This window comes from Manacus candei, unplaced genomic scaffold, assembly GCF_025592945.1.
Source record: "Manacus candei isolate 608988 ecotype Guabito, Panama unplaced genomic scaffold, ASM2559294v1 h1tg000061l, whole genome shotgun sequence".
Classification (NCBI taxonomy): Eukaryota; Metazoa; Chordata; class Aves; order Passeriformes; family Pipridae; genus Manacus; species Manacus candei.
Window position 1 is genome coordinate 5,730,716 of NW_026138109.1, and position 14,149 is coordinate 5,744,864.

Sequence of the window (14,149 nt, forward strand, 5' to 3'; positions counted from 1 at the left end):
CACAGTGGAAAGCACATTTTTGGTGGGTTCACTTTTTTTTTCCTAACGCTGACTTTTTCCCCCTTTGCTTCTAGGTGGTGCTGCGGAGCAATCTGGAAACATAGAAACTGGAGATGAAATTCTTGCTGTTAGTGGAAAGTCATTACTTGGCCTCATGCATTACGATGCCTGGAACATTATTAAATCTGTGCCTGAGGGCCCTGTTCAGTTACTAATCAGAAAACACAGAACTGCAGTATGATGGAAGCACTACATCTAATCACACTTGCTAAGACAAACCATTTAGAACTGTCTAAAAGCTGTCTTTGTTTCTAAAGTCACACAGAAGTGTCTTAATGCTCTACAGAGAGGTGCTAAGAGCCTTGGAGAACCACTGAGCAAGCATGTGATGAGCTTCATAAAATCTCACCTAATTATTGGGGATGAAGGAAGCCAAATGTTAGAGACAATTTTGTATTATGTGGCAGTTTTATTGGAACTTCAAGACCTCTCCTGGGCTTGATTTAAAGTATTTTGATTGAAATAAATAACACTGTGCCTGTCCCTGATATTTTTAGTATCTGCAGAGTGTTGGTAGTAGAACTTGTTGGTTGCCATCCTATTGACAAGGATGGGTTTTAGACTGTACTATATCACTTAGCTGTAATAAGACTTCAGGACACTTACTTAGGGTCTGGTCCTTTTTTGTTGTTGTAATAAGAGAATGTCTGGAACAATCTCACTTTATTCTTGTAAGTGCGGTTTTGCTAAAAATGCATGACAAAAAGAGTATAATTTTGCACAACTTTTATGCCTAAAACATGAGCATTTTATTGCAAAGCTGAAAATTCCTCTTAAAATTGATGAACTAACACAGCATCCACCACAACTAAATCTGCTTTTAGATGCAACTTGTATCTGAAAGCAATTGACATTAATGCAGCAGAAATCTGTAAGAAAATCATGTCCAAATAATAGGTGATTGTCCACCAAAGTGTTAGTTGTGATTAAAATGGGGGCGATAAAAATTGGGGTCTGAATTTTCAAATTTAGGCTTCTAATGTTAGGCACCTTTAAAATATATATATTTTTAAAAGGGGGATAATTTCAAGTGCTGAGCACTTACAGATCCCACAGACTTCAGCGATCGCTAAGTACGTCTGAAAGCTGGGCTGCTTTTATTTGTCTACAAGAGGTCTAAGGCTGCCCAACTTGAAAGACTGAAGCTGAAAAGTGGTGATCTAAAAATGGGGATTATAACAGATTAAATCTGAGCTGGCCGTATTTGTGGTGGCTTTTAACTGGTCTTCTTTGTTTTCTCCTGTCCAGTATTTATTTTTCCTTGTGTGAGAGTGGGTGAGGATGTGTGTGGATGACACAGGTGCGCCCGACTGCGTTAGGACTGGGCTGATATTGAGGGTTCTGGGTGGCAAAACCAAACACTGTTTGTGTAGATGGGAGAAACCGTGGTGTTGGATACAGCAAAAGAGAAAGGGTTGCAGTGCCCTGGGCGCTTACTTTGGACTTTCTCACCTCTACTCACAGTGGAGGTATCAGTAGCAGGCCATGCTGCTGAGTGTTACTTATAGTCTGCTGTGTTGGGAGGAGAATGTATGGGTGCAAAAGATTAGACTCTGTTATTTCTCTTCCTACATCTGGGATAGCTAAACAGCATAAAATACATACAGGAGGAAATGGGCCAGTGTCCTTATCAGCTGAGAACAAGTTGTTTGTTCCACAGTGCTCAGGTTGTTCATCACACTGGGCTGGAGACTCCTTGCAGCCAACATGCCCAGGGTGAAGAGCTCTCAGTCTGGAACCAGTCCAAATCTGAAGTGCTGCCTACTTTTATAGTGAGCCAACACATTGGGTAGCTGTTACAAAAAGGTCTGGGCTTGTCATTTGGCCATACCCCAAGATCATACTATAGTTCAGTTTATTTATATTTATTCAACAGTGCTTGGAGCAATTCCTTCCAGATTAGTGGAGCACTCGCTTGGGTTCATTTCTGTGACAGCTTCATGAGACTGCAACTTGTGATGCACAGAGGAAAATTCAGTTCTGTGAGGCAACCTGAGACCAGATGAACAGAAAAGCTGTGCAACGTTTGCCTAAAAATGAATAGATTTAACTCTTTTTCAGTGACATATTAGCATGTGAATCCAGAGAGAGATGCAGCTTTTGGTTACTGGAAAGGCAATACTGTACATAGTCCTACAGCTCCATTGCCTGCAGGATTTCTGTTGAAATTAATTCAGGTTCAGTGCTATGAGATGACTGTGGAGTTGGGTCCCCTGTGAACCCACAGCTCAGCCGCTCTGTCAGGACTGATCCTGGCCTCCAGTCACCTCCGTGGTGGGAGGGGCTTCAGGAGGATGCAGACATGGGGCTGGAGGACCACACTGATGTTCTAGGCCTGTGATGGCATAAAAGACGTTACCCCTGCAATATTCCGTATTTGCTGAAAAACAGGGAGAAGACATTTGGCAATGACAGTTGAATGGTGAGGCCTTGTTCAGGAATGACCAAAATCCGACTGTAATAGCGTGTATAATAGATACATAAAATGCATGTGGAATTTAATGCAGCGTAGTGAATGCATACCTGTATACGTATAATACGTGCAAGTGCAGTACTGACTTTTTGCTACTTTAATGTGGTAAATCACAATTGTGTTTTAGGAAGTGGCTTTTTTTTTTCAGTCCGCAGTCTAAAATTTTGGAGATTCCATCGCAGGGAGGCATCTGTTTCCCTCACTCCTAAGCCAGTGTGAGCTCAAAGGTAAAGTCTTCATTTTGTAAATTGAAGTTAATTTGAGGTGTCTTAAGATGATACGTGGTGAATATTTCCAGATGCTTATTTGCAGGTACCGTTCATTGTGAGTGATTTAGAAGACTTTCATTTTTCAGTAAGCAGATACTATTCAGTATTTTATTTTACATGCACGTAGATAAGTGTTGGCTGAGTAACAGCAAACAGAAATGGGGATTTTTTGTGTGTGATTCGGTAGTGGCTATAATTTAAAAGATAGGTTTAATGTTTTAAATCTGACAATAGTTACTATGGGTAGAATGATAACACTTCTCTACTAACATTAGAGCAAGAAAAAGAATAGTATTTAACCTTGATTGTTTCTGTTCCTGAAAATACCTTTTTTTTTTTTGATTAAAGAACAAGAAGCATCTTTACAGAGGCTATCAGTGTTCATATGATTACAGTAGCATTTCCTGACATCTCATATGGAGTGACATTCCCCAAAAAGGCCCCAGGATTTATGCACTATGGGTGTCTGCTTTGTTGCAGACAAGATGGCTAGACCAAGCAGATGTAGTAAACCTTTGGTTACGCACCTGGCAAAGTAAATGGTATTTTTCTGAGAGCCTGGTTGCAGTAAAATGACAAAGGACATTGCATTAGTTCATCAGTATTCAGTAGGTTCACAACTATTTTCAACCTTGCTGTTTGCATATCAGTCTCCATGGTGATTCTTTGCCCTACCAGAGTGTTGGCCAAACTCCAGGAGAGAGACTTGCAGCTGCATCTTGGAAGACCAAAAAAATAGAGAGCAGCGACTTTCCAGAGACTTACAGCTGCATCTTGGAAGACCAAAAAAATAGAGATTAAATTATGCACCACTTCTTCACCAGGGAGCTGAAGGCATTCCAGACAAGGCAAATTTGCTCCTAGATAGAGAAGGTCTGGTAGAGGGCTTTGCTGCATCCAGGCCTGGGGTAGCTGAGGGTACACATCCCGGATATGAGAGCGGTGCGATACTGCCGTTGCATATTCTGCAGCCTTTTGTACCTTGAAGTTCTTTCCAGCTTCTGTAGGGACTGCATCTGCATTTAAAAACTCTGAGATTAGGCCTAAACTGGGGGGAGGGAGGAACATTTGATCATTTTCTCACTAAAAAAATATTATGAGGACAGATAAGTATTAAGAAACTGTTAAGTGGATTGATATTTCCTAATGACCCTCACTTAAAATTAACCCTGGTTAATGTTCTGCAGTGGTTCTTGTCAAATTCTGAAGGAAGTGTTCCCAGATGGGAATGTTTACCTGTTTCTATGTTTAGGTTATGTAAATGTACAAGTGAAAATATTGATGAAGAGTAGACTAGCTCATGAGAGAAATGGGGATCCCACTGTAGGTAGATTTTGTGTGTTAGTCTGATACACTTATTGTATGATATTGTATATTTACACTTTTATTTATATAAATAAAACTTCTTTTAATGAAAACTGTTTAATATGCCTTGTATATTATAAAAAAGTGAGTGCAATAACATGAAATAGATTGTACATTTTTCGATATGCTGTCTCTTTTATGTAAATCTGTATCGCCATAAACTGTTTTGCTTGGGTTTTTTAGTGATTTTGAAAATAAATGGTATCCTTAGTACTCCGCTAGATATTTAATTCTGTTATGCCACAGTTTGTCTGGTCCGGAGTTGAAACTGGCATTCCAGGGACAAAGATGTCAGGGAGAGCATAGTCAAAGACTTAAGTGTTAACACTGCCCAGATGTACATCTAAGCTAGAAGTAAAATAGTACCCTCTTAAGAACCGCCGTTCAGTGTGAAGAGTACTAAAGCTTTTAAGAAGTGATAGAAGATGTTTTATAGAACCTGCTTCAATATCTTGGAAGCCATGCTTTTTTTTTTTTTCTGCCCCTGTTCAAGGAAGATGTGGAGTTTGAAGCTGAAATGTGGAGTTTTCAGCAGCAGCAGCAGTCCCTGGAGCACATCACCTATGAAGTGTACCTCCTGCCCAGACCCTGGGCTGTAAGGGAATGGAGCTGTGTGTGTAGATAATATTTTATGCAACCGGTCCTAGCCTGGTATATGTTCTCCTCTTCCACCTACCCTAGGGATAAGCTTCCTGTCAAAACCACAGTGAAATGGGCTGGTTGGGAAGCACTCTGGGGATGGAGTGGAGCTGAAGTGGAGCTTGTAGTGGAGAGTGTATGCCACAACCTCCAAAGGTTTGCATCAAGTGGGCCACTCTTTTAAAGATACAGGTGATTTCACAGTAACTGCACAGCAGCTCGAAACAAGCCTTCCTTACAGGAACGTGAGTCAGCCCAGAAGGCTCAGCTGCGGACGTGGGGAATGCCAGAGGTGCTCAAAATCCCATGCTGCCTGGCAGCACAGACACGTCAGCTAGTCACTGTGGGGAAGGCTGAGCTGCAGGAAGGAGTTTGTGAGGTTGTGTTTATATCTACATTGCAGGCCTTTGTGCATTGCTCTGTGTTTGAATGCTGGGTTGGGCACTTGAGCCAGCAGCACAGTTTGTAATTTCCATCCGGCGCATGGCACGGCACAGTCCTGACCTTTCCTTGATATACCCGTGTCACTTGTGCCGTGCCTGGCAAACCTCACTGTTTCCTCTTGTGCACAGTGCTGGCTTGGTGGGCCAGGTGGGGTTTTGTGTGAGGAGAAGGATTTGCTTTCTTGTGCCAGTGGTGCAGAGGGCATTTCAGTCATCCCCAGGCTTGTGCCCCAAAAGCTGTGTTTGCTTTCAGTTTCCCTCTCTGGGTGCTGCGCTGCGAGGGTGCAAGCAAGAGCCACATGAGGAAGGATAAGCCCAGCATTTCTGCTGACTCATCCTGTGGGAAAGGCCAGTGCACTGGGTTCCCAGACTGCTCCATGGGCATGGGGACACTTTTCCCCCTGGAGGGGAAAAGGAAGAGTTCTATGGTGTCCTTGTCTTCCATCTGCATGGGGACCCCTTTTCCCCCCCATCTTTCTCCCTTGCAAACAGCCATGATGAGGGATGCTGCAGAGCCTATGCTGTTGTGCAGCTGTGACTGTGCAAAGCATAAAATTGTTCATGTGGGAAGGGGAGGTGTGGGACAGTGCATGCAGCCCCTTGAGCTTGGTTCGACATGTCTGTCCCCAGCTGGAGCCTGGCTTCTCCCCCAGGGCTGCATGGGAAAAAGGAAGAAACTATTGTGAGTCTTAAATATTTCCTCTGCCTTTTCCTCTGCCCTGCTGTCACCAGTTCTGGGCCAGCCCAGCTCCTCTCCCTCTTTCACTGACTCCCCTGTACCCATCCTCCTGTTTGTCCTGATTTCTCTTAACACATGGTGTGAGCTGGGCTCAACAGGGCTCAAGCCTCAGAGCAGCTTGGCTCTTGCAAGATCAGTCTTGAATGTCTTTAACTGAAATCTTAATTGCCCCAGTCAGTGGCTAATTAAAGAGGAATACAAAAGCAAGAAGATACAATGGACTTAAGCTGTAAGTGGATTAGTATATGTGACTTCATTTCTCCCCTGAGACATGTGAAGCAGCAGAAAATTTTTACCTCTCTCAGTTGTGAAGTCCTTGGGGTATGAGCAAATGCAGAATTTGAAAAGTGATTCTATGGTCATTCTACCTGAAAAGTTCCAGTTTATTTCTCATTTTTTTACAGCTTTGCTGTTCTTCTGTTCCCTGTAAACATCACTGGATGCTACTTATAACTGAATAGCATCCGTGTGTCTGGAGTGGCTGTTCCTTCCTCTCTATTTCCAGGATCAAAACTGCCACTTTACCACATTTAACAGAAGCTAATGGTCACTGTCACCATGCAGGGGTGGTGTGAAGGAGAGACCCTGGGGAGGAGGTTACCACAGCCCACCCCAGAGTCAGTGGCTGGGCAGGAGCAGAGCAGGTGGTGGCTGGGCATGATGCCCATGAATGCAGGGAAGTGATGCCACAGGGCAACATGTGACCGTGATGACAGGGGGAAGCAAAACCTTCCCAGGCCACAGCCCTGACCTACACTTTCTGGTGACCATGGCCATACAGGATCAGCCCCAGAGCCAGGCATCACTGCAGGGGGGCATGTCCACCCTACTGGCTCTGCAAAGCCAAACCCATGCCCTTGCCTTGGCCTGCACTGGGAGATTTTTGGTCCAGCAGTTTGGTGCTGCTTTTTTTCTTTTCTATGCAATACTATGTTGCATAAACACTTTTGCAGCACCTGCTCCCTGTGTTCAGCAGCCTCATGTCAATAGATGCCTGGGGAGCAGGTGATCTACTTGCAGGTTATCTAGGGCTGGTCCTCCCTGCAAGGAAGGTTAAAGTGTTTCTCCTCATCATGACCATGGCTGAAACTGGACCATCTCCAGCAACCCTTAGTAAAAGCCTGTGTCGGACTCTCCGTTTATAGGAAAAGCCAGCCATGACTTGGCCTTGCCATGTAGTTGTGTTTATAAAGCACTTGGCTTGGCTAAAAGACTTCACAAATTAATGCACAAATAATAAACTTTTTTTCCTTCTAAAGAAATCCTTCTGTTTAAATTATCAAAAAAAGAGAACATGATGCAAATAAACATCCTTCCCTAAAACAAGGAATTACCTTTCCAATCCCATGGTGTGTAAAGCTGTGACTAGAAGGATATTTTCTGGCAGCCAGGGTATTTTCTGAAGTTAGTCAATACTAAAACTAGAACTTTCTGCTAATAGTCCCATATGTGCTGACCTCACCTCGCTGTGCAGCTGAATCAGTCTGATACTGTTGCACTGAGCAAACAAGTTACCTGATGCTGTAGTTCCTTGCGTTTTCCCCTACCTATCAAAGCCATTTGCTATCAACACTGTGGTGGTGCTGGGGAAAGTCCAGCTGCTTTTGTCAAAAATTGCCTCCCTGATTACTGATCTGGGGCAGGGTGGACATGGATGTGACCTCCTGCCTTTGTCACGGCTTTTGTCACATCGCTCTCAGGAGCATGAAGCGGAAGCTGCAAGCAGAATTCTGCCCTTAGTTGCCCCCATGTAGTAGGGGACTGTGATCCCAGCTAGGATCCAGGAGCTGAGGGAGAAGGTCTTGGCATCTTATTATTGGCCTTATTCAGTGCTGCTGAAAGTAAATGCTTTTCTTGAGATTTGAAAGCTGGCCTGTCCACTCCAGAAAGTGACTTGTCCCTTCAAGCAGTGACAGTGGCACAGAGGAACCGAGCCTGGTGGTGCTCCTACCATCCCTTCATGGGGATGAGGGAATGACACCAAAGCCCCTGTAAGGTTAAATGGCTGAAGCAGTTTTATTTGTGGTTCCTGTCATTTCGTGGGATATCTCCTCTTGCTGAAGGAGTGACACCAGCCTCCACGCTTTGAGAGGGTTTGCGGAGTGGTGAGAATTGCATTGCAAAGAGACCATGCGTGAGAAGGCAGGGCAGCCTTGGTGTGGCCCGTTTCTTACACAGGCCAGACAATGTCCTGACGCACTTGGGTGAGGACCCTTGTTTACAGCTGTAACAGCTTTTGAAACTATTGCTCACTGACAGCCCCAGCATCAGACAGTCACCTGCTTCGTGGAAAACCCTGCCAGACTGAACGTCAGCACATCACATCCCCAACCCTTCCTGTCCAGCCTCCTTACGCCTCTATGGATGCACACCCTCTCGTGTCAACGGGAGGAAAGTGATAAAATATAGTCCCATCCAGCAGCGTGTGCTAAAAATAATGAGCAGCACATGAGACATTGTTTTTCAGTTGATTTATAAAAACATCCCATGAGGGGAAGGAGGAGGTGTCTCCTTGTCTAGCAATTTGTTTAGGAAATACCACTTGTGCGTTCAGTCTCAGGTGTGAAGGCATGAGCTGGCCAAGGGCACTAGGATGGTTTTCACCCAGGGAAGCACAGTGCAAGTGTGGGGCTGCACTTGTTGCCTGGGCAAGTGCTGTGCCCAGTTAATGAAAAGCATTACAGGGTGGCAATTCTATCAGTTTGCTTGGACAGGTGGGTTTGTTTTGGTTTTTTGATATCAGGTGCTTATGGGTGAGTCAAGTGCATTTAGAAGGCAATGTCATGCCCCAATGATAGGATTTTTTCCCCCTGCCTTTTAGGGAGGAGCAGTGCTCTGAAGGTGACTTGGCTGGAGAGGGCCCAGGCTCTAGCAGGCAGCAGGTGAAGGTGTCTGGATATTTTCACAAGTCTAATGAGTCATATGAGTCTAATTTGCTGGTGAAGCTTTGCAAAACCAGACCTCTGTGCAGTACCCATGGTAGCACTTTTCACCAAGTGGTCCTTCTCAAGAGCACTTCACTGATGTCCCCCAAAGTAAAGCATTTCCAGGCCTCTGCTGGTGACTAACTGGGAAAGGACAGGGAATTGCTTCTCTTTATTTTTTTTTTCTGCTTATTAGAAAACAGAACCTTTGGCCTGGAAGCTCTCAGTCCTACTTGCACTGGAAATACATGCCACAGGCATGAAGCTCCCTGCCTGTGAAGCTGGGGGGCAGCAGCACGGTGAGTCAGTGCATGGCATAGCAGGTGAGGATCTAAGGCTCTCCTGTCCACAGGCAGATCTTTGGGTCCCAGCTTTAGCGAAGAATTTTCTCTGCACTATCCCTTTGCTATTCCTTTGTGGTAAACAGTGTTATTTCCTCTTCTTCCAAAGCTCCAGCTTCAAACTTTGGAGAAAGTAAAAATCTGACTTTGACAAAATGCCTTTCTGCCTGGATCTGAGACAAAACCCTTAACTTGGATGTCTATCCTTCACTGATCCTCAGGGACACTCTTTTTCAAAGCTGCAGCACACCTCTGGTAGAAGTAATGGACTCCCTGACACCACCCAACTATTCTGCAGGCAGTAGTTACTAGAAAATATTAGAATAAGTGTCTCTTTGAAGTTCAAGGTTATGGGTACACCTTTTTCCTCTTGAAGGCAGAAGTCAAAGCCTAATTTCCTGAAGCATACCTGCTGGTACTCTGCTTTTGCCCCAGTGTGTGCCTGCTGACGTGGAAGTATGGAAGGAATTTGCATAATACAATCATGCATTCAAAACACACAAAAGAAAACCGGAGTTGTAACAACAGTGACTCATTTTTCTCGTAAACACTTCGTATTTATTATCTTAGCATGGATTCAAGACATACGTGCATGAGGCATACAGCAACACATCTGGCCCGCATCCAGAATAGGCTTTAAGAAAAACAAACTCATATTGATAAAAGTCATAAAGCAGATCCTTTGCAGAAGTAACAAAAAGAACCTAGGACAGACATCAACAAGTGCTTGGTCACATGCTGGCACTGGTCTCTTGGATCTAGATCTCCTTCTTGAGTTCCTGGTGAATGATAGCAGTCTTAACCATACTCAGAAAAATATAAAAAGTTTCAAAAAAAAAGCAAATAGTCTTTGCATATCTAGACAGAAAAATAATGTGCCAATACTTAAATTGGATATCCCCATGACAATGCATTTATGAGTATATTTTTTTCCATAGTATTTCACAGTTTTCAGGCTAGAGCCTGAAGGAATGGGTTGGCTGTATAAAACCCACACCTCATTTCCTATTGAATTTCAAAGCAGCATACATTGAGAACACTTTTATTCAAGTACATTTTAGCTAGTAATACAAATGCTAATGCTGAATTTTCCTGAGAGTTCCAGGCAGGCATGGTCATAGTTTAGTGTCCTTGATGAAGAGTCCAAGACTCCACCAAGTGTAAGACATACAACAGCAACCATATTTCTTGGAGTTGGAGCTGCCTTTGATGAACAGTTTGCCAAGCTGCGTGCAGTGCTAGCCTGGGAGCTGGTGTTCAGCTGAACTGAAACTCTTTGCATTTTCTTTTTAGTACCTGAAAAACTGACCTGGGTATGTGTACGCAAAACACACTACTTTGCAGTACTAAGATAAATAACAACTATTCCTGAAACATTCTGTTCTCACTCAAAAGGTGTTAGCTAGCTTAGAGGAGGAGGGAACCATGCGTGTGGCTCAAGCCAACAGCAAGGCTCCCGGTAACACCACTGGGACGGGGTTAAATTTTCCATGTGGAAAGTAGTCAAAGTCAGTCAGCTTCTGCTCAGTGACAGAAATCAGTGTCAATACATAGCACACAGGGTTTTTTGTGAGAGTGACCAGAGATATGTAATGACAGTTTTGGAAAGGCAGATTCAGAAGAGCTAACCGAGGAATAAATTATAAATACAAACAAAAATTCACTACAAGGCAGGAAAATACTTCGAATAGACACAAATATCAGAAAGTGCAATTATACAGCCTAATAAAATGCATATGTACTCACATACAAGGTTAGTTAAGGGAAGGAACTCTGACCATTGACCTTAGAGGTGGCTATGAAACAGGATCACTTCAGCCATGAAAACCCATGAAAAAAGTACTGGTTAGGATTGAGTTTGACAAGAATGGACTGGCACAGTTATTGTTTGCCTTGACAGCGATCAGCAGGTTTAATTCAGCTCCTCTGAAGCCAGCCAAGGGTAGTAACACCTCAGTGAGATAGGCACAGTGCATCACTATCCACTGGATGTTCCATTCTGGAACTGAAATGAGGTTGCCATGAGATGAAATGGAAATAAAGTACACAGGAAGAACTTTCGCTTATAAGTATATGTAATTAAACATTCAAAAATCTAAGGTTACTGTGCTGTCTGTAACATTCAATTATATTGATATTATTTCTTCAAAGAGAGGTAGTTACTTTCTTTGAATAAATAACATTCTCAAGAAAACCTGAGATTAGACTTTAAGATCTACTTCTATTGAAGTTGTTTCATTACTTATAAAGACACAGCAGAATTGTACTGTTGTCAAGAAATTCTTTGTAATATTGAAAGAATTCTTCCACCACAATTACCTCAATACCTGTATTTTTGTAATATATATTCAGATATATCTTATATGATGCTAATGTGATTTATTTCCTTAATTGTCAAACTTCTTTTTAGTTTATGTAATGTATTTTTATACCAATTTTTTAAACCACGTATTGAACATTTTTTCAAACTATGTTTGAGCCCAGACACCATTCAATTAATAGCTCCGTGAAATACCTGTTTCATACACTTGTGGTGCAGATATTTGTATTTTACATATACATACTATATATTTATAATATAGGCTAGAACTATGCAACATTGTGTTAATTCATAGAACTTTAACTCTTAGTCTGCAAAGCAAAATCCTGTGACAAAAAACTATTCAACAAAGACAGTGGTTTTCTTGAATGAATTATATAATCCCATCACCAGATCCCTGTCCAGCAGGATCCAGGCTTTAGAAAAGGACAGCAGTCAAAAACTCAGCAACTGGCTTTTGCTGTGGAATTCATGATCCCAAGTTCCAAGACACTGCCACTTTTTTTGGTTTCATCCTGAGGTGGTCCGAGCTCCTTGGTGAAACATGGCTGTGGGACATGAGGACCAGAGGGCGACTGGGGAAACTGGGTTCCTGGAAGGCTCCTCAGACCACGGTGAAAGGCAAGTTCAGTCTTGCCCCAAGTCTCCCCATGTCACCATCTCCCCCCAGTTCACCACTGCAAGGTGAGGGGCTCTGCCCATCACTATTTTTTTTTTCCCACCTGGCATTCACACGCAAATATTGCTGTAACATTCTTCAGAGAAATCATGTGATAGCCATCCTTAGACGGCTACAGGCAGCTAAACACAATGCAACTAAATTTCCAAGGTTTCTTCATCTCCCGGTGTCTGTGAAGTCTCTTGTTCCAAACCATAAAGCCAAGGTCATCATCCCCTGCCGTTCTGCGCGCCGTGTTCGCGGGCAGCCCAAATCTCCGGGCAGAACAGCTTGCTGAGCAGGTTCAGGATCCTCTGCCGCAGGTCCCACCTGTCGCCGATGCGGATCAGCTCCCGGGCGCACTCGGCCGCCGCCGCCTCCCGCCCTGCGGACACACGCGGCCGTCAGACACCAAGCGTGGTTTCCGTTTTAAAGAAATCCCCACAAGTTTGTTCAATTTTTTACTTCTTTTCTCAATATGAAACACATCTCCCCTCCCCTCCCACACACACACACTGAGAGCAGTGGCTGTACCGCCCTCGCCTCCACACGAGCGACCGCAGTCGCTCCGGGCTCTGCCCCCGCTCCCGGTGCAGGAGTCGGGCGAGCAGCAGAACCGTGTGTTCCCGTCCTGTCCAGTCCCATCCTGTTACCCCCACCCTCTCGCTTCACACTCCGGTACCTGCAGGAGAGGCTGGTGGCGTGGCTTTGCGCAGGGTCTTGCCAGGCAGCATCGCGGCGGCGGGGCTCGGACCGTCCGGGCTCGGCTCGGCGGGGCACGGGCTCTTCAGGCTCGGCTCGGCACGGACTGTCCGGGCTCGGCTCGGCAGGACACTGACCGCCCAAGTTCGGCTCGGCTGGGCTCGGTGCGGAGCAGTTATGTCCCAGGTCCTCACGGCTCGACGGCGGCAGCGGACTGCGGGCACAGGGGCGGAGCGCGGTGCTTACAGCGCGGCTCGCCGGGGGTTTCCCCGAGTCCTGACGTGTGGAAAACGCGCGGGAATCCCGCCCCTCCCGCGCCGGGCGGGCAGGAGGCGGCGTGCCCGGGCGGAGCGGGACCGGGCAGGGACAACGCCTCCGCTGCCGGTCACAAAAAGCCCGGCGGGATGCGGTGTGCCGGACGGAAGGAGATGGGAGGATGGGGCGTGCGTGGGGGAGACAGGATGGAGGGATGGAGTGTGCTTAGTGAAGAGGGGATGGAGGCGTGGGTGGCCAAGGGAGGTGGAGTGGTGGGGTTTGCATCATCCGGCAAGAAGAGGCAGAGGGGTGGGGTAGGCTTGTGCTAGGGAAAGAGAGATGGGAGGGTGGGCTGTGCTTGTGGTGGTGGTCCAGGAGAGCTGGACAGGGTTGTGACCATTATGAGGAAAAAGGTGGAGGGATGGAGTGTGCTTTGACAAGTAGAAGCAAGAGATGTGGTCTGTTATTATCATAGAATCATAGAATAGTTTGAGTTGGAAGGGACCTTCTAAAAGTCAGCTAGTCCAACCTCCCTTCCAAGGACAGGAAGATCTCAACTAGGTCAGGTTACTCCGAGCCCCATCAGACCTGACCTTGGATGTTTCCAGGGATGGGACTTCGATCACCTCTCTTGGCAATCAGTGGCAGTGTTTTACTGCACTCATTGTAAAAAACTTCTTCCTTATAGCTAATCTAAACTAAACGGTCCTTCAGTTTAAAACCCATTTTAAAACCTTTGTTCTACTGCAAAATGCCTGTCTTTCTTCTAAGCCCCCTCCAAGTGCTGAAAGGCTGCAATAAAGTCTCCTCAGAGCCTTCTTTTCTCCAGGCTGAGCAATTCCCCTCGTCTAAACTTTGGTGATGGTGACCTTGCCCTCAAACTAAACATAAAGAAACAAGGTAGCCCATATTTCTCTGCTACTTGCAATTAAGGGCCACCCTACCACTAGTCTACCCTGCA

At 45.1% G+C, this 14,149-nt stretch overlaps 2 protein-coding genes across 4 annotated transcripts in view; one reads left to right on the forward strand and one right to left on the reverse strand.

Annotated features, from left to right (window-relative positions):
• Window positions 1-4,447, forward strand: part of PDZD2 (PDZ domain containing 2) — a 139,522-nt gene extending 135,075 nt beyond the window's left edge. For all 3 annotated transcript variants that reach the window (XM_051804702.1, XM_051804701.1, XM_051804703.1), the window contains one exon: window positions 75-4,447. In XM_051804702.1, the coding sequence (XP_051660662.1) occupies window positions 75-241 (167 nt within the window). In that variant the 3' untranslated portion in view covers window positions 242-4,447. The remainder of the gene's footprint in view (window positions 1-74) is intronic.
• Window positions 4,448-9,865: 5,418 nt separating this feature from the next.
• On the reverse strand, window positions 9,866-13,127 carry PMAIP1 (phorbol-12-myristate-13-acetate-induced protein 1). The gene is made up of 2 exons (XM_051804435.1): window positions 12,914-13,127; window positions 9,866-12,616 (listed from the first exon to the last, which is right to left on the reverse strand). The coding sequence occupies exons 1-2, from the start codon at window positions 12,963-12,965 to the stop codon at window positions 12,462-12,464; spliced, it is 207 nt and encodes a 68-aa protein (XP_051660395.1). The 5' UTR covers window positions 12,966-13,127; the 3' UTR covers window positions 9,866-12,461.
• Between the last annotated feature and the right edge of the window lie 1,022 nt (window positions 13,128-14,149).

Coding starts and splice junctions, on each gene's coding strand:
- PMAIP1 (XM_051804435.1), bottom strand. CDS start 12,965: ATGCTGCCTGGCAAGACCCTGCGCAAAGCCACGCCACCAGCCTCTCCT. Junction 12,617..12,913: donor GCCACCAGCCTCTCCTGCAG/GTACCGGAGTGT, acceptor GTGTGTCCGCAG/GGCGGGAGGCGGCGGCGGCC.